Genomic DNA, 26,564 nt, shown 5'->3' on the forward strand with positions numbered 1-26,564 from the left:
TGTTCCAACTTCTGAGCACAAGCCAATTTTAACCGCAACGTTACGTGGAAGATCCACCCCGCCATTTTCGTAATATTATTAAACTATTATACGGAAATTTTGTTTCGTTTGGCTGGCATCTGCTGCCAAGATGATGAGCCAGCAGTCAGCAGAGTTGTATGGCTTAGAATGCCAACTGAGGGAGGGAAGCCGGAAGCATGCAATAACAGAACTTAATGGAAAAATGAATTTGTGAATAGCATACAAGGTGATCGGGGGTTACTTTATTATCTTGAAGCAGTGAAATATGAATGTGAAACTTACACCATTTGCAGCGGATAAGATTTATATTTTCTAGTTTGAACGTAAATTTTATTTTAAATATCTTGATTCTGGATGATGGGGGAAGCCAAATTGGGCAGGCATTTGATTTTGATTTTCCATGTGAAAGAAATCCCCTTGAACTTGCTGTACACTAAGGAGGCAACTTGGGGAACAGATGGGGGGGGGGGGGGGGGGTGGGGGATTCTTGAGGGTGGACGTGCATATTCAATATTGAATTCCACAAGCCAATTAAGCTTTTGTTTCTCAGACAACCTCAGATAGATACAATACAACAAAGGCCGCCAATACTTGTCCTTTTCCTTCGTTCCATTGGAATATTAAAGAAACAAACTCTTCAGTGTTGAAATTGCTCCTTCCTTTGGTTATCAATTAGTGTTATTTAAATTGTTTCATAGTCGGAACTGGAATAAGATAAGAATAAGCTTTGGATTTGAAGTGGCGCGCTATTTTTAATGCTCTATTACTGTTGCAGGGCCCGCTAAGCTTGTCTTCTCTTGTCTGCGGCCCAACTTCGATCTTATTCGCAAGGTTGATCCACAAATAGAGTCAAAGAAGTGAAATAGTTGCACAAGTTAAGTTTATCAAATTAATTATTATGTTTAATATATAGCAAATTGATTATCCCGATGAGTTTTGACGTGGCGTTTTTGTTCGCTGTATATATTCCTTTCATATTTGGGTCACGAGAAAGAAATTCCCTCCCACTCCCCCACCAAACAAAAGTGCCAATTTATAGCATCAAGAGTCTGAAAAATAATGTGTGCGCGCGCGCGTGTGTATATATATATATATATATATATTAAATTATTAATGCGTCTAGGCACTGCTATGAGCGCTATATATATGTGTGCGTAAGTCGCCTACCATATATAATATAGAACATTTCGAATTGAAGATTTGGAAATCATCAATGAAAATGGAGGTTGAAATACTTTCGAAAGAGTGCATCAAACCATCTTCTCCAACTGCCCATCATCTGGAAACCCACAAGCTGTCTCTCTTGGATCTTTATCTTCCTCCCGCTTATATTCCTTTGGTCCTCTACTATCCCATGAACCAACAGCACTCATCGGCCAATATTATTGATGATCATATTATCTCCACAAGATTGCAACTGCTAAAGCAGGCTTTATCAGAAACCCTAGCTCTCTTTTACCCGCTTGCTGGAAAGATAAAAGACCTCCATTCCATTGACTGCAACGATGAGGGGATTTATTTTATAGAGGCCAGAGCTAAAAGTCCTCTCGATGAATTTCTTAACCTTCCAAGTATCTCTTTGATAAAAGAATTTCTTCCAGATCCAGATGATGCCAAATGGAGGAGTATACCAACCCCAGGAGATTATGTAGCTAGTGTGCAAGTAACTACATTTTCCTGTGGTGGTATGACAATTGGTGCGTATGTTTCACACATGATCGGTGATGGAACAGCATTTAGCTTGTTTCTCAAGAGTTGGGCAGCTGCCACAGCTCGTAAGAGCTATAATGAAGAATCAGAAGCAGCACTACTACTGTCCCCTAAATTTGATGCTTCACTTTCATTTCCTCAAAATGATGCGTATCCAAGACAGGCTTGCTCCACCTCCATTCGCAGTAATCTACCTATCAAATTTGGTAGATGCGTTTGTAGGAGATTTTTGTTCGATGCCTCAGCAATAGCCAACCTCAAGGCCAAGGCAAAAGGCTCGACCGTGCAAAATCCAACACGCGTCGAGGCTGTAACAACACTACTCGGCAAATGCATCATGGCTGCCTCAAAAACGCAAGCAAGGTCATCATCATCTGATCGTGATTCTGACAAACCGTTTGCACTGATACATGCTGTAAATTTGCGGGGAAGAGCCACGCCGCCATTCTCAGAAAATTACATGGGGAACTTTATTTGGATGGCATCGGCATTATGCAAAACTGAGGAGGAACCAGAGTTGCAAGGCTTGGTGTGTCAACTGAGGGAAGCAATAGCGAAACTTAATGGAGATTTTGTGAATAGTTTACAAGGTGATGAAGGGTTGCTTAATTTTCTCGAGGCTTTAAAGTATGAAAGGGAAACTTATACTCGCGCAGCCGACAGAATTGCATACAGCAGTTGGTGCAATTTTGGTTTTTATGAGATTGATTTTGGATGGGGGAAGCCTATTTGGGCCAGCGTTACTGGTCCACCTGAATCACCGGCCACTGCGATTCTGAACGCAATCCTTCTCATGGATACAAATATGGGGAACGGGATTGAAGCATGGGTGTATTTGCACGAGGATACCATGGCTATTTTACAAGTTGATCAACAACTTCTTCAATACGCTACCGTGGATCCAAGTCCCATTAAAACAAAAATATGAATTATGCTTTCTCGTATCTTTCTTTTATCCAAAGCCACGTCATTTCAGTTGTAATTTTTGTCACCTTTTTATTAGAAAAGTCGTGTTTTAGGGATAGTATTTTCATACGTTCAAATAAGCCGTTCCGTTATTAATTACTGTTTTTTTATATTGCTTGTTTATGTTCCTGGCCGGAATTTGGATTAGCTTTGGATTTGAAGTGACTCATAATTTAATTCAATGCTTTATCGCAAGGCTGGCCTGGCTGGCTGGCTATATTTCCCCTTCAGCTGTTTTACTCGTCTTGTTGTGTAGCAGTGTTTGGCCAGATTTCATCAGGAAAGCTCGAGAATGTAAGCAGATCATCATCACTTGAAACATGTTATCTATAGATTTGATGCATTACTTTCTACCTTTATCAGCTTAATTTCATATTAGCAAACAACCAAAGAAGCAATCAACGACTATGCTTGCGATGTTCCGTTTTCATCAGTAGCGGCAAGCTAACAGCTGTAAGACGTACACGGTTACAAATGAACGTCTAGTATATTCGCCTCACTTTGTCGATCGAGGTTTTGTTTTGCTTCATTTTTCATTTTCAATATTGATGTTATAGGAAAAGATGAGAAAAATAATTACACCCTTAATTATAGACAATGGAGAATATGTTACACCAAGTAATACTTTATCTATTCAATTGAGATAACTCAATTCGTACCTTAACTAACGTGGTATTTTTTATTTATTGTCATGTCTATGTTATTAATTCATCTAATAAAACTACAAATTATCTCATATTTATTTTCTCAACTGTACGTGATGAATTAAATGATCTATTAGAAAATGGCTTGTACCAAAATAAATTTTCTATTACACGCAGTTTCTAATTTTTAATTAATAACATGTCTCAAGTTATGAATTACACATTTTTTGTAAGTCTTAAAAATTTGAAACATATATATGATAAAAAAAAAACAGGAGATATATAAATAATATAAACTCTGGTGAGATTGCAGAGAGCTTATTACTATATAGGTTCATCTTCAAAAGTCTGGGAAAATTTTGAAACTTACTAATTATTAAGTGAAAAACCAAGAATTATAAGCACTTTTCCGCTCTCATTCTCACCGTCCTCTTTTATTGCTTTCATAGTGTAGACACAGAATTTCTGGTCAACTAGGGAAATAAATAAGTGGGGTGATGTAATAAACAATACATAACGAGTTTGCATAGTTTAGCATTTAACCATCTCTTATGACTTTGGATTGTACGAATTGAGTAAAAAAACCATCGGAATCCAATTTGAACCTACCGAGCTAATTTAAAATAAATAAGATTGGATTCAAATTGAATGAATTTGAGTTTTGATTGATTCGAATTGAGTTCAGATTTGCGGCCATTTTGGCAATTTTCACATAAAATTTATGAAACCCATTACTAATTTTTTATTTAATTATTTATATTTATTTTTTATTTTTCCAGTAAGTAGTGCAGTTTGATCAGATCTGATGCCTAACCCTAACGACCACGAAAAAAAGAAAGAATAATTTCATTATTGTATTATCATTACAATTGAATTTTTGTTTAGCTATTTCTCTATTTATAATACAATTTAGACAACTCAAATTCTCAATAACTCATCCTTTTTTATGATCTTTTATCACTTAATTAAAGTATCATATGGAGTCAACATTTATCTTCTGACACTTCTCTTTTTTTCAAACTTAAATTGAACTTCTAGAGCCTCTAGATTCTTTTTATTTTAATGACTGTGAATAAAACTTTTCTAGGCCTGAACAAGGCTTCAAGCAATTGGACTCCAGCTGTTGGATTCACCAACTAGGTTATTTCAATTAAAATTATCTCCTATAATCATGCTCTCCTATTGCCGTCTTGATTTTGTAAAATGCTAAGAAATAACAAGAATAATGCTCAAATCAAGAATTTATTCTAAGAAATAATCAAGACCTACTTGTAAAAACTATAAAAAAAAATATTTATTTATATTTATTATGATTTATCCTAATTTGACTAGGCAATCTATTTTAATAAGACTCATACCTAAATTAAAAATACAACTCATATAAGTAGTGTTTTAACAATAAAACTCTAAATTGATAATCAAATTAAACTAGAATACAAATTAATTAAAATATTCTTAAATATTACAAATTTCAATTTAACTAAAAATTCTTCAATTATTTGCTCTACATCATGTATCAACAATTCTCTTTCTATAATATAATTTAGATAGCACAAATCCTTGACAACTCCTCCTTCTGATGATCTTTATAACTTAATTTGAGTTTCATCTAGAGTTGATATTTATCTTCAGCACTTATTTCCTTCTCAAACGCAAATTGAGCTTTTAAAGGTTCTAATTTCTTCTTATTTTAATAATCATGATTATAACTTTATTGGACCTCAATAAGGCTCCCAAGTACTGGATTTTTTTAATTAAATTTATCTCCTACATCTGTGCTTCCTCAGTTGCTTTGTTCTCCTTCTATTGTGCTCATTTGATTTATTCAAGTTTCCAACTATGGTCTTCCTAGCACCCAGACTTATTTGATTAAAATCTTATTTTCATTTTTTTGACCTTCCAAATTTCTTGTTAAAACGAAGAGATTAATTTCTTATTTTATTAAAAACCAGAATAGGAGAGAGAGAGAGAGAGAGAGAAAGAAAAAGAGAATGCTTCCAATTCTTCTTGTTTAGAGATGCTTTAATTTATACATTATAGGTTGCATATATATAGCCCTGAATCCAACTGGCTATTAAAATTTAATCTTCTTCAGATAAGATCAAAATTAAAAATAACAATTAATGGAGGTCAAATTAATTTCCATCAAGCCCTCTTCTCCAATGCCCCATCACCTAGAAAACCAAAAGCTTTCTCTTTTGGATCAGTCTCTTCATCTCATGTACATTCCTATGGTCCTTTATTATCCCATGCGGCAAAACATGAAGCTTTGTCCTACTAATAGCATTGATCATATCGTCTCGAAAGATTGCAACTACTAAAACAGTCTCTGTCAGAAACACTTGCTGGCTTTTACCCACTTGCTGGAAAGGTGCAAAAATAATCTTTCCATAGACTGCAAGGACGAAGGGATTCATTTCATGATAGCCCGAGCTAAAAACCCTCTAAACGAATTTCTCAACCAACCTGATCTCTCTTTGATCATTAGAGTACTTCTATTTGAGGTGGGCGATGAGGTTGGAGCATCTGCAGGGAGTCATGGAGCTAAGACACAAGTAACAACAAATTTCGTGTGGTGGTATTGTTATTACTTCATTCGTTTCATAAAAGATCAATGACGGAAAGACATTTGAGTCGTTTCTGAAGAGTTGGGCTGCTGTGGCTTGCAACAATGTTACTGAAGAAGCTGACGGCATGCACATCTAGTAACCCTAATTATGATCATGCTTCATCCTTGTTTCCTCAAAATGATGTATACCCAGGAGAAGCGACATGGGAAACTAGGACCACCCCGTTCGTCAAAACTGACGTATGTGCTACTCCGAGATTTGTATTAGATGCCCCAGCAATATCCAAACTCAACGCCAAGGCCACAAGCTCCAGCATGCAAAATCCAACACGGGTCGAGGTCGTGTCCGCACTCATTTCCTACTTTGCTGACCGATGCAGTAAATTTGCGACAAAGAACCAAGCCATCACTCGCACAAAGATACATGGGAAATTTGATTCGGATGGCGGCAACAGTATGTCCAGGTGAGGGAATAGAATTGAGTGGCTTTGTGCGCCAACTTAGACAAGCGGAAATTTTGTCAAAAGCCTACAAGGTGACCTAGGGTTTATAAATTTTTGTGAGGTAAATAAACATGAAATTGGAATGTACAGCGGTGCAAAGGAAAGGATTACGATTGGAAGATGGTGCAGAGACTTGGTCTTTATGATGTTGACTTTGGATGGGGAAAGCCAGTTTAGGCAGGCGTCGCTGGTAAGCTTAACTTTCCTACCTTTTCCGCTAGACGCCAGTGATATTATTCTGATGGGATCGAAGCCTGGGCGAACTTGCACGAGGAAGATACGACACTACTACAATTCGGCATACGACTCTACTACAATTCGACGTACAACTTGCTGCGTTTGCTAACCTTGGATCCAAGGTCCCATCAACCAGTGGTGTACTCACTCGGACAAAATGCTTGCGGATTGCTGGTGTTCTCTCTCTCCCTTTCCCTTCTTTCTGTTCTTTTCAAGTGGCGTTTGGATAATTAATGATGAATAACAACAGTACTATGTGGGATAATCAAATTCTCTGTGTGGATGCTCGCACATGTTAAAATGCAGTTTCAAGCTAAAAATTGTAGCTAAACAATGTTAATCTCACCTAGGTCCAATTTAATGCTACCATATTGACGTTAAACTATGCCATCTTGCTGGAATCTGCGTTATTTCAAAACGTGCAAACATCCACTGACAAGTAAATACCATTGGTATACACTTGCGCATATGGCAATTGATAGGCCTTGCAACTAACAGTTAATACAGATCACATCTTCAGCATGGGCAGGGAAAAAAAATTGTCATCTTTACCGAGCTTAAGCTTTAAACAAACTTCATTTAACCATTTACATATCACTACTAGAAACTCTTTTGCATCAATAAACAAGAATTAATGAGAACTGTATCACAACTAGTGAACTAACAGGATTTTCTTTTTCCTTCTTATCAACAGGGAAAAATATGCTCCCCATTGACCGCAAACTCACCATGAACAAATAAATAAAAGGGAAAACAAAAATATAAGATGTGGTGAGGGGATTGGCAAGATCAAAATAATGAGATAAAAAGGTACAATCAAAACCATTTTCCTCAACTGCTTGAACTTACAGCAATCTTGAAATTGGAATCGACAATCTGAACCAGAGCTTCATTCCCATTGACAATACTGATGCAATCTTATGCTTCAGAACCAAGCATAAGATATTGAACACCACCATTGTCTGTCAAGTGTCAAGCATCGGGAATCGATGTTCTGGCCACTTGGGATACGCACGCTTGTACAAGCTCATGCAAACAGTGTCACGCTGCTGAAGAATTCCATTGAAAACACACTTCATTGCCCCTGAGGAAAATTAAACGTTAATTGAAGAAATTTAGTTTCAAATTATCATCCAACCATGTTCTTTTATCTATAGAAAACCAAAAGTACATTCAACATCTACAGCTAATCCTCCCAATTGCAATGCATGGAGAGTTTCAACTATCTAAACAACTCTAGGAAAAATAAAGGTAATAGATAATTTTCAGGTCCTTAAGAGCATCACATGTATAGATACATACAAACAGACATCTCAAGCAGAAGAAGTGAATTAAACAAAGCGCAAGTATTTTGCTAAATCATATTTAACCATTTTCTTCAGCCTACAGACTGAAGAGCATTTAATCCCAGTTGTAAGATTTATATGGTCAAAATAAGCACCATACCATGTGTACCAACAGGTTCCTTAATGCGACCACGACGACCGCATTTTGTCCAAACTTCAACAGGCTGAAATCGTACACAATTATGTGAGTGTACAATAATTCTAAGGAACAAAAACAAAAAGAGCTCTCTTTACCTTGAACCATCTCACATCCTCCGGGTTATGAAACATATATCTTACTATGGCTTTTAGTTTTGATACTCGTTGAGGGTAACTGCAACAAATATTTTCAAGGTTTTAACAAATTAGAACCACTACAAATCATTCTTAACAGACCTTAGAATTAAACCAGTACATCGAACTTGACCAAATAAAGTATACATTGGTATTATGTGGTGCATATTAAGAGGGGACAAGTTGCAAAGATCATAAAAACTTCAATCAAGAAGTTTAAAATGAATCATACCCAGTTAAAACAATTTTCTTCAGAATTATTCTATCTGGGTCAATGCTTCTCAAGGAACCCACAGCAGCAACTGCAGGTGCGACGCCTCCATCTGCACTCTTCAGAACTATCAAAGGAAGAGGTGGAAAACAAATGGGAGCATAAATTGAAGCTACGGAGAAACACCCTGCATGAAGAAACCTCTCCATCTTATGCTTATCTGAATTCATATTGTCTGAGGAAAATATTGGCCTGCAAAGAGAAATACAATGACATCTAAAACTTCAATAGAAGTTCATTAAATGTGACAATTTAGAGGACCAGATACCACCTTGCAACAAACTGGCGAAACCCAACATGAAATATTAATTCTTCTTTTGCTTTTATAGGAGCATCATAGGTATCATGCTTCTTTACACTGCAAAACAATAGTAATCTCATAATCTGATATGAATTGATTACAACGCTATTTCCAAGGACAAGAAAAGTTGAACGCAGAAAATTTGTTCGTCGAACACACCTAAAATGAAGGACAGACATCTTGGATTCATGCTGCAAAAGTCCAGATGCTATTAATGGGCTTCTCTCTGCCATCTCACATAATCTGTGAGCAATACCTGCAGGTACTTCTTTGATATGAAGCCTCACATATAAACTAGCTGGTACACTGTCATCCATGTTCTCTTGCTCCATTTTTAAGGCATTTGCAAAAACATGCTTCTGTGTTCTTGTGAATTTATCAAATGCAAATATTCTAGCATATTCTGGAGGTAAAGATTCCTGATATTTCGTCAACAGGAAAATTAATAAAGCTCTTGTAAAGTTGATAGATGATAGAGAATATCAACAAGAAAAACTAATATTACTTTTGGGTCCCATGAAGAGGTCCTAAAGGACTTAAGGCCCCTATATTTCGCGAAGCGTTTTCTGGCGGGAACATCAAGCGGAGTATCCACTTCATCAGGAAATTCTGAAATATGAAGCCAAACAATGAACAATCCATAATAATACATTAATACTAAACTGTTAAGAGAAACATTAGTTCAACTAAAGTATAGGGTGCCTTTTCATGATTATAACAATCTCCAACTAGTTACAATAGTAAAACACATAAGTGTAGACATTAACTTCAGAAAAGATTTCACTGTTATTCGAGAAATCCCATGGCTTTGCACTGGAACGAAGTTTTCAAATGCATTTTCTTATGCATATTTGTTACCATGCAGTAAACTTAATAAATCCATGTCTATTAAGAGACACCTAAATAGTAGTCCCCAACCCAAATATTTAAGAATTGTTAGCAATAGTTCAGTTTGCCGCAGTGTGAATAATACCCCATAAGATACTATTTCTTAGAATGGATAGAAGAAAAATACCCTCATCTTCAGCATGTGCCTCTTTAATTTTTTTAATTTCATCCTCTATCTGTTCTCTTGTCAAGATTTCACCTTCCTGCATGACAAAGGAAAGCAACCGAAATTCTGAGAAGAAGTTGGATATAACATGCAAAGATGAGTAGAGAGAACAATTATCTTATGCGAACAAGAACTTCCAGTCAATCCATAAAGTAATTATTCCAAAGGACAAATTATCAGAATTGATGAGAAAAGTGACTCACCATCATCACAGAATCATTTTCAGTTCCATCGTCAGCATATCTGAAGTTTAGGGAAGCTTGATCATCATCAATGTCTGAGTTATTGGTTCCCTCATAGCCAGGAAAACCTCTATCTTCTTGGTCCAATACCATACCATCATCAGCATCATTATCACTATCTGAATCAGCCTCATCACTATCATCCACGATCCAAGCAGCCTACAAGACTTGAATTATAAATCAATTCCTTCCAAATGTTCCATAAAAGATACATACAGATATTTTAGAACAAACTTATGCATACCTGGTACTCTGAAGTGCCTCGAGGAAGAGCTCTTTTCTTCTGCTTTCTATGTTTTTGATTTTGGTCAGCCTCAGCCATTTCTGCTTCAGTTGGCCATGTCTGATCAAAGGAACAATAAGATAAAAATGCCAATAGACAAAACCATTACCAATTATCTCTCAACATATGGATAAGTTTTTACACTTTCATCAGAAAGTAGAACTTTTGCTCTTGGTTACGAGAAGATTCTGCCTTTTTCAATCCAGATTTAGATTAAATAAACATAAACATAATCATATTAACATGCCACCCCAAGAAAACTATTTTTTTATGCTATTAATTAACTAAGCCTTAATCGCAATATTGGGTTGGCACCGAAACTCATTTTTATAGTTGTTTTTTTTCAGGGATATAAGTGCCGCTCAAAGTTCTTATTAAAACGACAAAGATGCTCTTTCGATTTACCTGTTCTCCTGCAAGAGGATCTGGAACATTCTCAACAAGTAAAGGCTCCAGTTTCAAAGGGTCAGGAGACAAGGTACGAATGACCTGGAATCATGGAAAAAAAATCCATCAATTAATAGTTATCTAATCAGAAATACACTACAGTAAGGTAAAAATAAAAAATAAAACAAAGCCTGTTGCAGAAAGAACAATATTATCACAGCCAATGTAAAAAAAAGTAGAAAAATGAAAATCAATAGCATTTCTGCAGTGCACATGGGATACAACCAATCTGTAACCTTAAGCACAACAAAGAAAAAGACAAATAGTAACGATGTTCACCACTGACCCTCCACTAGTATATATATGAAACAACTAATACCTCCAGATCATGTATTTCATCCGATTCCATGGCATCAGATTCCTTTCTTGCATTCAAAGGAAATGGATCCTTCAAAATTTCAATTTTACCTAACTGGAAATCTCCCGCTCCAGAAATGTGAACCTGATTTGAAGAAAATGAGTCATACCTGTAAGATCCACCCATAAAGTCAAGAAGAAGGCTGAATTAATTACCAGCTGGTTCACAGAGAGACAGTGAGCACGCAAATAACCATGAAGGAGAAGCGTACATTTTCCTGAATTGCAATCATCTGCTACTACATCAACCTGTAACGGATTGGTGAATGAATTATCTTCTGAAGGCACTAACGTGAAAACTTATTTAAAAGGAAATTAAGAGCAAGATTTGCTACCATTCAATACAACATGAATGCGTGCAATAAAAGAGAATCATACAAATGAATCTTTGCAGCTTCTTCAGTAAATCAGTTTAATAATAAAACTAATTAGAATACCTTTTGCGCCATGAGGAAAGGCCGTTGATTTCGCCAGTGAGGCACTGTGAGTCTCTGTTCCTTAAAAAGCCACAGGAACTGCAACCATAAAAACAATTAGGGTAAATACTAGTAATGTCAAAATGATAAGTGAAATTCATTGCACATATTTTAACCGAATACCATTTATTTCTGGGTATCCCCAAAACATAATTGCTGAGTCAGCATTCTGAATAATTAGTTTAGAGGTGCAGACAATCACCTTATGTAACTCATCTTTTGTATCAGCAGCATAAAACTTACAGTCCTCAGGAAATTCAGAAGTAAGGCTAGAAATACACATCTTCTTTAAATCTTTCCTTTTTTTCAAATCGGTGGGTAAATCCTACAAGTGCAGAAAAAAAGTTTTAGCATCAAATCAACAGAGAATCCAAACTTTCTTCTCTATAAATTTCAAGCAAATGCAAGGCTCATCAACCAAGAACTTACACGGATCAACACAGCAGTACTTGGTAGTCCAAGAGATCTGAACACCGAAAGACATTGATTTCCAAATGAATCAATATAATAAGACATGCTTTCTTCACTGAAAGAGCTGGCTGATGCCACAAAAGCAACTAAATCAGCAACCTACAGTCATTCAAAAAATCATCTAAGCGTTAAAAACTAGAAGGGGAGGAATAAGAAATATGTAAACCAGTAATTCAGCAGAACATGAAATACAGGCATTAGAGAACGACTTACCTTCGCCATTTCCATACATCCCACTAAATCCCCATGAGGTGCTTGCAATACCTATGGTATACGACTTTAGTCAGATGGCTACAGATTGTCACAAAACGAATGATAAAAAAAATACATTTCTTTAACGTACAGATTAAAAATTTTGAAAATTCCAAATAACATCATCATAAAGTAGAACGATAACCCATATGCAACAAAAATAATTAAATGAAAAAGAAAAAAAATAGCAAATCTTCTCAGCAAGAGCACCCCCCAAAAAAAATCTCGATTTAACTACGGCTGAATGCATTAAAAGAAGTGACAACTTAGTTTAAAGTAATTCTTTTTTTTCAAAGAAAAACCCCTTCAATTATTATGTTTTCCTAAACAAATTCCTAGTGCCCTCAAGATGAATTACTGGCAAGTGGAAATTTAGCTCACCGTTGTTCTTAGTCTGTATTTGGAAGAAGAAACAGTTGAAGACAAAGCTCCAGTACCTTCTGAGGACAACTGTCTCAAAAGATCTTCCCTAACTGAATTCAGATTCACGGAAGCAGAGAGACCAAATAGAACCTGCCATTAAGCCAAATTAGAAACCCAAAACAGGAGATTAAATTAAAGTCCCAAAACATAAACAATTGATGACAGAAATCAAAACACATTAATACCAAAAATACAGTTTCAAATATAAAACACTTACTATAACACGAGGAGGACTCGCTATTCCACTCGAAGCTCTCTTTTCTTTCAAAAGTGCTAGTCGTTTCTGGTCCCTTAGCTAATAACAGGAACAATAAATTTGATTGAAATTCCACAAATTAATCTCAGAAAAAGAATTTAAAAAGAAAATTACCATTTTGTTACGCTGGACTCGGGCAGCCTTGGCTCCCTTTGCAACATTGCAGTCCGATTTTCCAATCCGGCTCTTATCTAATACATCAGAAGTTTAATTAAAAGAAATGATAACCAATAATAATTATTCGAACAATAAAAATAAATATACGAGAGTGATGGAAGAAGAACCTTTTGCAGCGGTTTTGTGAAGATTACGAGATGATTTGGTGGAGAATCGGGATTTGTGGGATTTGTTGACTTGAACTCGAGATCCTGTCATGGCAACTGCAAGAACCGAACACTGCTAGCTCTTCGAAAAACCCTAATGAGTCATCAGCAGTCAGCAGACGGCAGACGGCAGACGGCAGACGGCAGACGGCAGACGGCAGACGGCAGACCGCACGCAGGCACGCAGCAGCAGCCAGCCAAACGCTCAATTTTTGCTAAACCCTACTACGACGTTATGTGTAAATAGCGGCAAAGGTTTTTGGGTTTTATTAATAACTGTCGGTTAGTAGTTAACGTTATTTAATCGCCTAATTATAATTACCTACTTCCATTTCTATAATTGGCGGATTAATCCAGCATATAATCGAAGCTAACTGGGTAAGTGGATAGCACCAGAGCTGTACATACAACCTTAACATTTTCCTTAATATGAACTATTACCCTCAAGTTTTGAACACGGTCAATAAGACCCCTCACTTTTATCTCAATACAACCTCAACTAGTACCACACTGTAATATACTTTTATTTTTAAAAAAATTATTAATTTCAAATCAGCCCTTAAATTTTTTCACGAAAAATTAAGTAAAAATTTAATATTATTAATTATGAAAATGATAATAATAATAATAATAATCCAAAATTTTCTTTCAATATTTTTATTAAAAAACTTAACATTTTATTAATGTTAAATTAACCCAAAATTTTATGATAAATTAAGTACAAACTTCAATATCAAGTAGTGTTAGACATCTCAAAATTTCATTTTAAATTATGTGATATTGCAATCAGGTTATTAATGTGATTATTTTATATGGGTAGATCACTCTCCACAACAGTTAATTTGTTTTCTTTGAGGTTTTTTTTTTGAAATAATGAGAATTTGGTTTTAAAAAAAAGAAAAAGTATTAGTTTTCCTTATTGATATAACTTTCTTAACTTCGGTTTTTAATATATGAGAAGGAAGAAAAAGCCTATAGTAAATGGCAAATGTTGCCATTCAAATTAAGACAATCTAAAGAAAGAAAGATTGTCCCTTATACACCATTAATTAAATAATGAGATAATATGATTAATTTATTTAGAACTTGTAAAACATTATCAATTGTTAGGAATGATACATTACATGTCACATTAATTTTTTTAGAATTTTTATAAATAGTTTTAATTTTTTTAGAGAAAAAATTGATTTTATTTAACAAAAGTCATGTTTTTAAAAAGGCCAGTGATGAAAAAGTTGAAAAATAATAATGAGGATATAGTTAGAATGAACCGGAAAAAAATAATAAGAAAATGATAAAAATAATAAAAATGTAATAAGAATGAGAGCGTGATAAGCAAGCGATGAGAGTGTTATATAAATGTAGTAAAAGTAATGAAAAGAGAATTTTAGAGAAATTAACGAGAGGTGACCAAAATGTCGTAGAAAAATGGTAATACGCGACGAGAAGTGATGAAAAATGTGCAGAAAAGTGGTGAAATAAAGCTTTTCCAGGTTCAACTGAAGTCGATAGCTTATCCTGATGGTTAGAGAGATACCAACGGCGTCGTCGGGCCTCATTGCCTATTTTTCGAAATCTTGGCATGATAAGTACATTTAAGCTAAACACGAGTGGGCTAGGATGATTTTTAACCCAGTAACCGCTTCCCAAGTGGCAGTTAACAATTGGCCATGTTTTAATCTTCCACAACGGAACACAGCACTGAATTTAAAAAATAAAAAATAAAAAAGCACAGAATTAAGAAGCTCTTGATAAAATCCAGTACTTCGCGATGCAGGAAAATATCCGCAACCGTCTCTTCAAGAAGAGTAGAAGACGCACACGACTCGAAAGTACGACCACAAACTAACCAAAACAAAACCGATAATGCAACCTTCGCTCTTGCATAGTATCATCAACACTCACTTGTAATTCTAAATAAAATGATTCTTTTGCCTCCACAGCCTCTATCAGTTCGCTTCCCTGCAATTCATTCCGCTTGTCCAATCACACGCCACCACGTCATTTTTCAGCCTGCGTTTTCCGTTTCAACCATCACCGGCATAACCACCGCCACAGCTTCTGGAGAATCATCTTTTTCATCCTCTTCTTTTACTTCAAAACAAAACGACACCGAAGAAGAAGAAGAAGACGACGACGACGTTTTATCCCTACAAAAGCAGCGTTACGATTTCACTCCGCTTCTCAATTTTTTATCAGAAAATAGTAACTCTGAATCAGCTTCAGCTTTAGCTTCATCACCGAGTTCTCTTAATCGCGTTGAGTTCAAACTCGCTGAGTCATACCGAGCTGTGCCTGCTCCACTCTGGCACTCACTTTTAAAAAATCTCTGCTCCTCGAATTCCTCCATTGATTTAGCATACGCTGTCGTTTCGTGGCTGCAAAAGCACAACCTCTGTTACTCCTACGAGCTTCTTTACTCAATCCTTATCCACGCGCTTGGGCGGTCGGAGAAGTTATACGAGGCGTTTCTGCTCTCTCAAAGGCAAAGGTTAACTCCGCTAACGTACAACGCGCTTATTAGCGCATGTGCTCGCAACGACGACCTCGAAAAAGCCCTGAATTTGATGTCGAAAATGCGGCAAGACGGCTACCATTGTGATTTTATAAATTACAGTTTGGTTATTCAATCGCTCACGAGAACTAACAAGATTGATTCTTCACTTTTGCACAAGCTTTATAAAGAAATTGAGTGTGATAAGATTGAGCTTGATGGGCAGTTGCTAAATGATGTAATTGTAGGTTTTGCAAAAGCTGGTGATGCAAGCAAAGCTATGAGGTTTCTAGGAATGGCTCAAGGGGTCGGATTGAGTCCCAAAACGGCCACGTATGCGGCAGTTATAACTGCATTGAGTAATTCTGGTAGGACGATAGAGGCAGAGGCTGTTTTCGAGGAATTGAAAGAAAGTGGATTGAAACCTAGGACTAAAGCTTTTAATGCTCTTTTAAAAGGGTATGTGAAAATGGGTTATTTGAAAGATGCTGAATTTGTAGTATCTGAAATGGAGAGAAGTGGAGTGTTACCTGATGAACATACTTATAGTCTTTTAATTGATGCTTATGCGAATGCGGGTAGATGGGAAAGTGCAAGAATTGTGTTGAAGGAAATGGAAGTTAGTCATGCAAAGCCTAATTCTTTTATTTATAGTAGAATTTTAGCAGGGTATCGGGATAGAGGAGAATGGCAAAGAACCTTTCAAGTTCTGAAGGAGATGAAGAGTAGCGGAGTAGAACCTGATACACATTTTTATAATGTCATGATAGATACTTTTGGTAAATATAATTGTCTTCATCATGCTATGGCTGCATTTGATAGGATGTTATCGGAGGGAATTGAGCCTGACACCATTACGTGGAACACACTTATAGATTGCCATTTCAAGTGTGGAAGATATGATAGAGCAGAGGAACTGTTCGAGGAAATGCAGGAGAGGGGATACTTTCCTTGTACTACGACATATAATATTATGATTAATTTGTTAGGGGAGCAAGAGAGATGGGAGGATGTAAAGAGATTGTTGGGGAATATGCGAGCTCAAGGATTATTGCCTAATGTTGTAACATATACGACTCTTGTGGATATTTATGGACAATCAGGGAGATTTGATGATGCAATAGAGTGCCTGGAGGTGATGAAAGCTGCAGGGTTGAAACCCTCATCTACCATGTACAATGCCTTAATAAATGCCTATGCACGAAGGGTAGGTCTTTTACTTCATATGTATGCCTTAATATCTGTGTTTGTTTAAATCTTTTTCCTCATTTTGTATGTTGATGGATGTGGATAACTAGCGCAGTAGCATCAAGTGTGTGCTCTATACAACCATGATAGCTTAGTGCTTTTGACGGTATAAATTTTACTGAAATTGCAGTAATTGTATGGGAGTTTGTGATTCAAATCCCCATCGGTGTCAATGTAACCATCTTCTGCATGATTGGGATGCCTGTGCTCACTGCCACTGACTTCACTTTTCAGTATATTTATCAACAACTTTAATATTCCATGCTTTAAAAAAGGTCTCCTGAAACTACCTGTTTCAAAATGTTGGATTTATGTTTACGTTTGGGCAGATGACATTTGAGAATTTGAAGTTCCTTAAGATTATGTTATCTAGAATGTCATATGTTGAGCATGCAATTGATTCCTTCCATTTCATTTCTAACAGGGTTTGTCAGATCAAGCAGTAAATGCATTTAGGGTCATGAGAACAGATGGCCTAAAGCCTAGCAATTTAGCTCTCAATTCATTAATCAATGCATTTGGCGAGGATCAAAGGGATGCTGAAGCATTTGCTGTGTTGCAGTATATGAAGGAAAACGTTAGTTGCTATCTTAATTTTCCCCATGTTTCCCCCTTTCTATGGTGAAAGTTAAATCATCTCACATTATTTTACTACATGTCCTTTTGATTCATTACAATTGCAGGGCTTGAAGCCAGATGTGGTTACGTATACCACACTTATGAAAGCTTTGATTCGTGTTGATAAGTTTCATAAGGTATTCTCAAGTTACCTGTTCTTTAACATATATAAAATGCTGTCATATTCAGGTGAGAAATAGCAGAAGCACGATGGAACTGTTCATTGGTAATTCGTATGCGTGCAATCATACCAAAGATTGATGACAATGAAATACAAAATCATCACTACGTTTGTGTTTGTAGCAGGATTACCTAGAAGCTCTTATTTGTGTTGGGAGCTGATCCAAGTGGTTTATGCCTTTCAGGTTCCAGCTGTGTATGAAGAAATGATCTTGTCTGGGTGCACTCCAGATAGGAAAGCCAGAGCAATGTTAAGGTCTGCTTTGAGATACATGAAACAGACACTGAAAACATAGTTGACAAGCTGCGAATCTTCCAGCCAAAGCGAAAATTAAGACTAATTTTCATGTTTGAACTAGCTTGTCATGGTAAGGTTAGTGGACCCGGTCCTGAGCTGCAAGATTTTTAAGTTCAGTTTTGACATGTTACTGTCTTTCTTTTGAAGGAAACAGAACTTTTAAAGTTATTGATAGTGAAGTTTAATAATTTTGAACTTGAAAGAAACGTGAATGCTTTGCAACGAGATGACTTGCTGAATTTTGCTTTATCAGCAATTTCTCATGCTCTGTTTTTTTAAATGGTTTTGCAGGGAATATTGGTCCATGCTATTGCCAGGTCATCCTCTCCAGACTTTTGAAGAAATGATATCTCCAACAGCAATGTTTGGGTCTCTTAAATTGAAGAAACGAACCAAATCAAAATCTAAATAAAAATAGAGTAGAAAACCCACATTCCACTCCTTGAAGATAGGCTGTAATTTGGTGTCTGTTTTTTAAAAGCTTCGTCCACAAGAATGAAAATGAAGAAGCAGTTTGTTGCTGGTTCTTGTATTATATACATTACCACATTCACATAGGCAATTTCTGTATTTAACTACATTGCTTCGTACATAATTCGTGAAAGTTTAGTAACTATGAAGAACGCATCTGCTTATAATTTAAATCGGAAGCAGTGATTAGACTGGCGAGGAAAAAACAGTACCTTCAGGGCTTCAAATTTCAATTGAAAGAATTTTGTGTTCAACTATAAGATCAAATATCTATCTGGCGTCTACTTCTCAAATCAAAGTGAGTACCTTTTTTTTTTCCTACAGAATTTTAGCATTCACAGGGGGTGGTGGGTCTACTATACTTGTTCTTTGAAATTCTAGAACAAAACATAAACATTAATAAAACTGATGACAACAAGAATAGCCTGAAATATGTTCTAATCTCCTGCATTCCAATATCAAGCACCTCCAATTTCTTCCCATCTTTCTGTGTTCTTTGCATTAAGTATCCATCAAGATATTCATCGATAGATACCCGCTTGTCCCCATTGGCTGCAGAGGCCTTTGCCCGGAGTTCATCTAAGTAATGTGGTCCAAATTTGAAAATCGTTAAGAATGCAGCTGACCAATCATTAAGAACTCTCTGAACCAGGAAACAAGATACACCATCTTTAGATTTAAACCAACCATATTCATCATTAATCAACTGCAAACTGCCTCCTCAAAAAAGTTGGTTTTATATGGTAAATTAAAGAATAGATTAAAATGAAAAGTAAGGAAGGAATGAATCAGACAACTAGAAGGAAACAAAAGAGAACGAGCAATCGATTTTAGGAGTCACTGGACATACATTGAAGGTTGAGTGGTCAGTAGGATTGAACATTTTAAAGCAGTCCTTTGATGAGGCTGCACTATCTCCATAGATCTGATAATAAATGCAAGAAGTTATGTGCATGCATAACACAAGCCAGCTGCAAGAAATTATGCGCATGCATAAGCGAAGCCAGCTGTAAAGAAGTCAAAAGAGATTGCATTTCACAAACCTCAAAGGTAAAAGACATGGGAACCCTCACAACATTGAACATATAATCCGTTGCTGTCCCGTGAGCCAGATACCTAAAATCAAGCACATTTTTAACTCCAAGGAAGAAATCAATGCGTGAACACTAAAGCATAGGCAGGAGAGAACCACTGAGAAGCACTCAGGGAATAACCTATGTGTGGTCCCTTAGGGCCTGCAGCCCCATCGACACTAAGCCCATGTGGCCAAAGGACCACTTCAGCATTAATATGGCCTCAAGTAGAGGAATATTTACATATAATCAGCGTTCTCAGTCTTAAGTAAATACATACCCAACAGAGCCTCCTCCTGATCCGATCATGCAACGCTTCTGGCAGTGAATTTTATTGAGTTGTTCAAGCAATCTTCTCATCCGCTGTGAAGGTAATCCATCAGGTGTCGTATTTTTGTGGTCGTATGGCATAAATAGTGCCTGAAAAGTTAAAGTTGGCAACAAGAACTATGTCATCACTTGGGGCACATAACCAATAGCCCTAGAATGAAACAAAAATATTTAGCAGGTAAGATTAATTCTGGACTAACAATGAACATTTGGCAGGGAAGAATAATTGGGAACTGACAACAACTCACCTCCATTCCAGAGTGTACATTAACCCATATGTGAGGATCAAATGATAAGGCAAGTTTCCGCATTATTTGACTTTCAGGCTCACTGAAAGGAGCAGTTCCAGGATTTTCTTCATAAGGATCATAATCCTGTATTTGAAGTCACGACAATAATTACTATTAAAAAAAATTGACAATAATTACTATTAAAAAAAATTAACAATAATTACAAAGAGGGGCTTTTTCACATATTTGTGACATTTGAATAATCAAGTAATAGAGAGAACGGACACGAAACTTCAATATTGAGCCCAAAGTATCCAGCACTCTCCAAAAGATAAATTGTTAATGAGATGCACTTAAGTTAATATTACAAAATACAACTTAGCATATTTATGAAAAATGAAATAAGAATTATAAACTTAGACTGAATTTTCCATAATGAATAGGCATAATGGACCTTCTCCTTTTTGCCCCAATCTACGCTCCAGTTGCGGTTCAGATCAACTCCTCTGCCTGCCAAGAACTCAAAATCTTGTGAATTTTAGTATTCTAAAAGTCACATGAAATTTCAAATCACTAGATCAACTGACCATTCCTCCGTTCACAAAGATCTCCTTCTTCAACAAGTTTCCGGCCATTTAAGTTTTCCATTGGCACCACCTGATAAATTGTTTAAAAATTGAATATGGAAAATACCTAATTTCAACTTTTGAATGATGCAAGAGTTACCAAATAAGTATATCGGCAGTAACAGACTGCAGTTCCTGCAGTAAGTTGAAAGTCACCTTAATAACAAGCTCGTCAAGGGTACTGTTTAGAGAAACTGGATTCGTGTTAGGTAGAAACTGCTCTTCACTTAAGATTGACAAGATCCTCAAGGCAAGTTCCGTTGTAATAAGCTCCCTACCATGCTGCCCAAAACTCTGGAAGACAAGGAATCATCTGTCAAAAAAACCAGCAATTACCAATTTGAGACAATCTAAAGACTACATATCAAATTCACAATACATGACCCTATTTGATTTTCCAATGGAAAATACATGAGTTCTCCACCTGCTTCAACAACGCAATAACCTGCTTTACTACTGCCAACAAAACGATATTGTTACAATCTAATTATAAACACAACAAAAAGGTGAAAACTTACAAGAAGGATCCGAATCTTTGACCGGTCATCACTGTCTTTCCTTCTATGGCAATAAGTAACAACTCTGATCTCTGCATTATAGCCTTTGTTTCCCGCTTCGATTGTCTCCATCTATAATTCAAGTATAAACAGTCATAAGTTTAAATTCAGAAGTAGCACACAGCAGTTACCCCCCCCCCCCCCACCCACCCCCAACAAAAAAAAAAATAGTAAGTAAAAGCTTACACTGAGTTTGTCCGGGTGCCTATGTACCAAATTTTTTATCATTTCCATCAAATCGCCACTGCAAAATGACATAGAATTATAAATCATTGCATGCAAAACTCGGTAAATATAGAAAAGCAAAATAGTCCGCAGCTAAGTGGAATTGTTTCTAACACGTGTTGTTTAATAATCATTGAGTTAAGAGTTCGAACTTATAATTACAGCTAAGATTTGTTCAACGCGATTCAATCAAAAATCACCAAATCATCATATTTATATTCATCTATTTATTTCAAAAGAGAAAAATAAAAATAAAAATAAAACCTGGAATGATAGAGATCGCGATTAATGGGGGTAGAAGATGTTCGGTTGAGATTATCATCGCAATTAACGAAAATTGGCAGACAAGCAGCGAAAATGGAAAGGGGAATATAGTACAGAGAAAGGCTACGGCGTCGTATCATGGCCATCGTGAGCAAAGCCGAAGCGAAAAGAATAATGTTCTAATTGCTTTGTTTCTTTCTTCTCTTTTCATTTCATTTTATTTTCCATGAAAAATAAAATATATAAAATAATAAAGCGACCGATGCGATGCGATGACTTTGCTTCTTCGATGACGAAGATGGATTGGGCACCAGAGCGAAAGAAGGAATATGAGGTCTTGTCAGTTTGTCTCTGAATTTTCCTCGATCAATGGTCATTTTCCTTATCTTTTTTTTTTTTTTGCCCTTTATGCTATATATTCGGTCATTGCATCAGACGGTGAAAAAAATAACCAATCAGATTATTCAGATCCAAAAGCAAAAGTCGAAAAATGGATTATATCATTATGGTCCCTTTCCCTTCGTTTTGTCCTGATGTGACACATTCAATATTAGAGAGTGCGGAGGTATATTTATTATTTTATGGAAAATGCTACTTTAATAAAAGATTGGGTTATAAAATTTTGATTAAAAAAATACTAAAACATCTTAATCAAAATTAAGTTGTTTTTTTAACTCATTTTTCATCACAGCAGCATTGTTGGCATTCTATCCAATTCAAAAGCTGAATTAGCTAGAAATGTGGTAATAAGTTTAAATAAAATTCACCTCTCAATTTGAATAACTCAAACTCATGATGAATTTAGTAGGTATTTTTGACACCCCTAATTTTAAAAAAAATCTTTTTAATTAAAATTATTTAAATAATTTAAGTTAATTATTGTTTTGTATAGAAATTAAATTAAACATTTAGATAAATTAATTTTTTTTACTCCCACCTTATTCCATAATTTATATTTATATTTTAAATTTTTGTTGATTTTTTTCATAGAAATTATAAAAGTTTGGAGCTATGAAAATAGAAGTTATGTAATAAGAAAAAAATTAACATAAATTTTATATTTTAGGATTTGTATGTATAATTTTATGTGAAAATAATTATTTTTAATATATAAATTTGTATTTTATCAATTAAACTAAGGATATTCGAAGAAATAACATTAAAAAGGAGAGGGTGTTATAAGAATTTTAAAGGGGTGTAGGGTGTTAAAGCTCCGCTCTAACCAACTACAAGTCATAAGCTCGCTTTGTATTATTGATTCTACGCTATGTACAGGCTGTACAGTACAGCCTATGCTACAAATTTTTTAGCAACTTCTCCGTTCAATTTCCAATTTTTTGCAGTTCGTTGATTTGTTACATATTGCCTTAGAATTAAAGTAATTTATTTTTTAATTCAATTTTTAAGTAAATTAAGACGTATAATGAAAAGTTTACAAAATGTAAATTAAGACGTATAATGAAAAGTTTACAAAATGTACTAAAAGTTGACTTTACAATTTAGTAGTTGAAGTAGTAAAATTGGTTTTGTCTTGCACTTTAAAACAAGATATTTCTGGACCATCTAAAATTTGCAATTGACCATTGAACTAATAATTAAGTCCGGAATGCAGGCATACAGCAATCAAGTCTCGAAGTCAGTATGATTTGGATCCTTCGCATAGTTCTGAACTTCTGATCTGAAATGTGAAATTATGAGTCTGCGTGTAACTGAAAGGCACCATGTATATAGTTATGTAAACCACATACAAAACAAAACAGAAGTTGCAGAAAAATGATCAAAACCAGATTTATCATTTATGAACTTGAAGCAGAATGACCAATGAACGTCAAAGGACTTGGATCCATTGAAGCAAATTTGATGTACTCTGAGCTGCATTCCAAATTAGACATGTCTTGCTCATCCAAGGTCATCCAAGCTTCTATGCCATCACCATACCTTGTTTCAACCAAGATGACAAGATTCATAACTGGTGAACCACTTAAACCATAACTGCTAACCCAAACAGGCTTGCCCCGGCCAAAGTCAATTTCATAGAAACCAAAATTGCACCAGCTGCTGAATCCAACATGATCCACTTCATCTTTGGAGCATAGCTCGCCTATCTGTTTGAGAGACTCACACATCAACGAATTCCCTTCATCACTGCTTAGCTTCTTAACAAATTCACCATCGAGTTTTGATATTGCATCCTTCAACTCGCCCACCAGATCATGCAACTCTGGCTTGTCCGGAGTCATGCATTTAGCAGCTGCCATCCAGAGCAGATTTCCTGTGCAGTTATCTGATAGTGGCGGCGTCATTCTTCGACGCAGATTCACTAAGTGGGTTAACACACACGGCCTTCGAGTTTGATAGCCATGTTTTTCTTTGGACGCAGCCATGATGCACTTCCATATGAAGGCAGAAACTGCCTCAACTCGTGTAGGAGGAGTAGGACATTTAATTTTTGAACTAGTTGCTACCACTTTGAGTGCAGCTATTGCTGAAGCATCAAACACGAATCTTTTAGTAATACACTTGCCTTTCTTGAACAAGGAACCCCACATCACCATTGATGTATCTCTAAGCCACAGATCGTTTGCAGGGAAGAGTGAAGGAGCAGCGAAATTTGGATATATTACTTCCTCGCAGCCCCGAGCTGTGGCACTCCAGGCCCGGAGGAAGGTGCTTAGCGCTGCACCATCAAGCATCTTGTGCGAAATGCATATGCCGATGGCGATACCGCCACAATCAAAAACATTGACTTGAATGTTAGTCAGGTATGTTACTGCAGTTAATTCCTTCATGAGTTCGCAAGGAAGGAATCGATGCAATAACAAAAGATCAGGCTTTGTAAGGAACTCATCAAGACGACAGTTAACTTGAGCCTCTACAAAATAAGCCCCATCATCATTGCACTCGATGGAAAGGTCATCTTTAATTTTTCCAGCTAGAGGGTAGAAGCGAGTTAAAGTTTCTGATAAAGACCTCTTTAGCAAAGCTAATCTTTTGGGAATTTCAGCAAGAGTCATGCAATCATTGGGATAAAAGAGAATAATCGGAGCGTATGGAGAAGGAATGAACTGATCCAAAAGAGAAAATTTGAAGGTTTTAAGGTGCGGGGGTGTTGGGGAAGATGGTTTTATGTCTTCTTTGGAAATGATTTGCACTTCTATTTTCATTTTCAATCTCTTGGTTTTTCAAGATGATGAATATGCTTTATTTACATGGGAAAGAGGTAAAGATTGATACAAATAAAGCATTTTCAAGCAAGTGCAAAACTTAATGCCTAAAGATTCTCTATGCATCTAGAAAGTGAAATTTGGTTCCCACTAGAATTGCCCTCATAGATGGATAAATAAATTACATATCTTTTTTTTTTTTGGTAGAAAATAAATTACATATCTAATGATAGATAATGTAAGTAATATTTGTTCTTTTTTTAACTTTTATGGTGATGAAAAGTAACATGCTTGAGAACCTTGTCAGTTAAAAAGGGTCAGTGTCTTGTTATTTCAATACTATGCGTGAGTTTGTCAAGTCTGACGGTCTTTTTGAAGGACATTAATGATAACGCAAATGGCATCATGGCTGCCGTCGTGTCACGAACACCGGTGAAATTAGGGAAGGTAAAATCTTGTATGAAGTCTCACAAGGCTACCCTCTAAATTAGATAAATTTTGAATAATTTTTAAAAAATAAGGTGAGAAATAAAAATAATAATTTTTAAATTTTTAATAAGATTGGGTTTGATATTTTACTCTCTATCTCACTCCACTCCCACCCCAATCCTCATTATATATAAATATTTTTTTTAATTTTTATTTGATAATTTTTGTTTCATCTGTTATAATGTTAGTTAATATTTTTTTTTATTTTTACGTAATATAAATGAGTTATAATTAAAAAAAACTTACAATATAATTTTTATTTAATCTAAAATATTATTATATTTTTTTTCTCTCTTAAGATATCATTTTTTTCAAATATTTTTTAATTTTGATATTATTTTAAATATTTAATATTTTTTAAAAATTTTATTTAAATATTTTATAATATATTAATAATTTTATTTAATTTTTTAATTTTTAATTTATTAAAATAATATATTTATATTTATTATAAAATAAATAATTAAGTAGGGATAGAAAAATTATTCCCCAGTAAAATTTCCTATCCTAGATGAAATCCTGCACGGCTCTTGCTCAAAAACTGATGTTTTCTAGATGTGAAGGTGAAGCTCCTTGTTTTGTGACAAATGGCGCCGCCTTGCCTTCCTTGTCAAAATGAGCACATCTCGTAGGACACAAAACAAAATGACCTAATTTTTGGCCATTGGATTTGTTCTTTCTTTTTATCATTGGCCAGCACATTCCTTGATCCTTCACTACTTAGTAAGGTGAGTTAGGTCCACTGAAACTTGACTTTCTAAAAGTGTGAGCTACTTTCGTTTTGTTGTCATATCCATTCCGATCTGACGATCTGCCCATCGTTGTAGATTGTAGTAATCATAAATTTTATATGAAGTTAAGGCATAATTTTA

The 26,564-nt window shown here is 35.6% G+C and overlaps 5 protein-coding genes across 8 annotated transcripts; 2 read left to right on the plus strand and 3 right to left on the minus strand.

Annotated features, from left to right (window-relative positions):
* Positions 1–1,097: 1,097 nt before the first annotated feature.
* LOC112497719 (stemmadenine O-acetyltransferase-like) lies at positions 1,098–3,256 on the plus strand. The gene has a single exon (XM_025096922.2). It carries the CDS (start codon positions 1,235–1,237, stop codon positions 2,657–2,659), a length of 1,425 nt encoding a protein of 474 aa, XP_024952690.2. The 5' UTR covers positions 1,098–1,234; the 3' UTR covers positions 2,660–3,256.
* A 3,992-nt stretch (positions 3,257–7,248) lies between these two features.
* On the minus strand, positions 7,249–13,691 carry LOC102610155 (uncharacterized). Of its 2 annotated transcripts, XM_006473705.4 has the most exons (21): positions 13,387–13,691; positions 13,217–13,293; positions 13,064–13,141; positions 12,805–12,936; positions 12,385–12,435; positions 12,130–12,270; positions 11,903–12,025; positions 11,662–11,739; positions 11,381–11,473; positions 11,187–11,309; positions 10,826–10,909; positions 10,382–10,480; positions 10,099–10,296; positions 9,857–9,932; positions 9,347–9,450; positions 9,001–9,260; positions 8,812–8,898; positions 8,502–8,732; positions 8,231–8,309; positions 8,097–8,160; positions 7,249–7,734 (listed from the first exon to the last, which is right to left on the minus strand). In XM_006473705.4, exons 1-21 carry the CDS (start codon positions 13,475–13,477, stop codon positions 7,616–7,618), a joined length of 2,388 nt encoding a protein of 795 aa, XP_006473768.2. In that variant the 5' UTR covers positions 13,478–13,691; the 3' UTR covers positions 7,249–7,615. The 2 variants fall into 2 exon arrangements, with proteins under 2 accessions (XP_006473768.2, XP_052297935.1); XM_052441975.1 differs by lacking the exons at positions 13,064–13,141; positions 13,217–13,293; positions 13,387–13,691 and having other exon boundaries at positions 12,130–12,239.
* A 1,466-nt stretch (positions 13,692–15,157) lies between these two features.
* On the plus strand, positions 15,158–18,841 carry LOC102610977 (pentatricopeptide repeat-containing protein At5g42310, chloroplastic). 2 transcript variants are annotated; one of them, XM_006473709.4, is made up of 5 exons: positions 15,158–17,126; positions 17,592–17,744; positions 17,851–17,922; positions 18,151–18,333; positions 18,555–18,841. In XM_006473709.4, the coding sequence occupies exons 1-4, from the start codon at positions 15,348–15,350 to the stop codon at positions 18,259–18,261; spliced, it is 2,115 nt and encodes a 704-aa protein (XP_006473772.2). In that variant the 5' UTR covers positions 15,158–15,347; the 3' UTR covers positions 18,262–18,333; positions 18,555–18,841. The 2 variants fall into 2 exon arrangements, with proteins under 2 accessions (XP_006473772.2, XP_006473771.2); XM_006473708.4 differs by having other exon boundaries at positions 15,159–17,126; positions 18,151–18,338.
* A 79-nt stretch (positions 18,842–18,920) lies between these two features.
* Positions 18,921–22,425, minus strand: LOC102611465 (uncharacterized). Of its 2 annotated transcripts, none has more exons than XM_006473711.4 (11): positions 22,040–22,425; positions 21,737–21,794; positions 21,512–21,622; positions 21,150–21,287; positions 20,955–21,024; positions 20,822–20,877; positions 20,386–20,511; positions 20,088–20,227; positions 19,778–19,850; positions 19,585–19,659; positions 18,921–19,313 (listed from the first exon to the last, which is right to left on the minus strand). In XM_006473711.4, exons 1-11 carry the CDS (start codon positions 22,183–22,185, stop codon positions 19,236–19,238), a joined length of 1,071 nt encoding a protein of 356 aa, XP_006473774.2. In that variant the 5' UTR covers positions 22,186–22,425; the 3' UTR covers positions 18,921–19,235. The 2 variants fall into 2 exon arrangements, with proteins under 2 accessions (XP_006473774.2, XP_006473773.1); XM_006473710.4 differs by having other exon boundaries at positions 18,921–19,377; positions 22,040–22,423.
* A 1,072-nt stretch (positions 22,426–23,497) lies between these two features.
* On the minus strand, positions 23,498–25,378 carry LOC102611960 (stemmadenine O-acetyltransferase-like). Its single transcript, XM_025095859.2, has one exon. It carries the CDS (start codon positions 25,201–25,203, stop codon positions 23,836–23,838), a length of 1,368 nt encoding a protein of 455 aa, XP_024951627.1. The 5' UTR covers positions 25,204–25,378; the 3' UTR covers positions 23,498–23,835.
* Between the last annotated feature and the right edge of the window lie 1,186 nt (positions 25,379–26,564).

The sequence above is a fragment of the Citrus sinensis genome, chromosome 5 (assembly GCF_022201045.2).
Source record: "Citrus sinensis cultivar Valencia sweet orange chromosome 5, DVS_A1.0, whole genome shotgun sequence".
In the NCBI taxonomy this organism is placed as follows: Eukaryota; Viridiplantae; Streptophyta; class Magnoliopsida; order Sapindales; family Rutaceae; genus Citrus; species Citrus sinensis.

Bases quoted from the DNA above. Each gene is read 5' to 3' on its own strand.
- LOC102611960 (XM_025095859.2), bottom strand. From the start codon at position 25,203: ATGAAAATAGAAGTGCAAATCATTTCCAAAGAAGACATAAAACCATCT.
- LOC112497719 (XM_025096922.2), top strand. From the start codon at position 1,235: ATGAAAATGGAGGTTGAAATACTTTCGAAAGAGTGCATCAAACCATCT.
- LOC102611465 (XM_006473710.4), bottom strand. From the start codon at position 22,185: ATGGCCATGATACGACGCCGTAGCCTTTCTCTGTACTATATTCCCCTT. The intron at 21,795-22,039 runs GTTTTATTTTTA...GTCATTTTGCAG, and splicing joins CGCGATCTCTATCATTCCAG to TGGCGATTTGATGGAAATGA. The intron at 21,025-21,149 runs GTGACTTTCAAC...ACAATTTATCAG, and splicing joins TTGACGAGCTTGTTATTAAG to GTGGTGCCAATGGAAAACTT.
- LOC102610155 (XM_006473705.4), bottom strand. From the start codon at position 13,477: ATGACAGGATCTCGAGTTCAAGTCAACAAATCCCACAAATCCCGATTC. The intron at 11,474-11,661 runs GTATTCTAATTA...AATCCGTTACAG, and splicing joins CTTTCCTCATGGCGCAAAAG to GTTGATGTAGTAGCAGATGA. The intron at 7,735-8,096 runs GTATGGTGCTTA...AATTTTCCTCAG, and splicing joins GGAACCTGTTGGTACACATG to GGGCAATGAAGTGTGTTTTC.
- LOC102610977 (XM_006473709.4), top strand. From the start codon at position 15,348: ATGATTCTTTTGCCTCCACAGCCTCTATCAGTTCGCTTCCCTGCAATT. The intron at 17,127-17,591 runs GTAGGTCTTTTA...CATTTCTAACAG, and splicing joins TAAATGCCTATGCACGAAGG to GGTTTGTCAGATCAAGCAGT. The intron at 17,923-18,150 runs GTATTCTCAAGT...TATGCCTTTCAG, and splicing joins GTGTTGATAAGTTTCATAAG to GTTCCAGCTGTGTATGAAGA.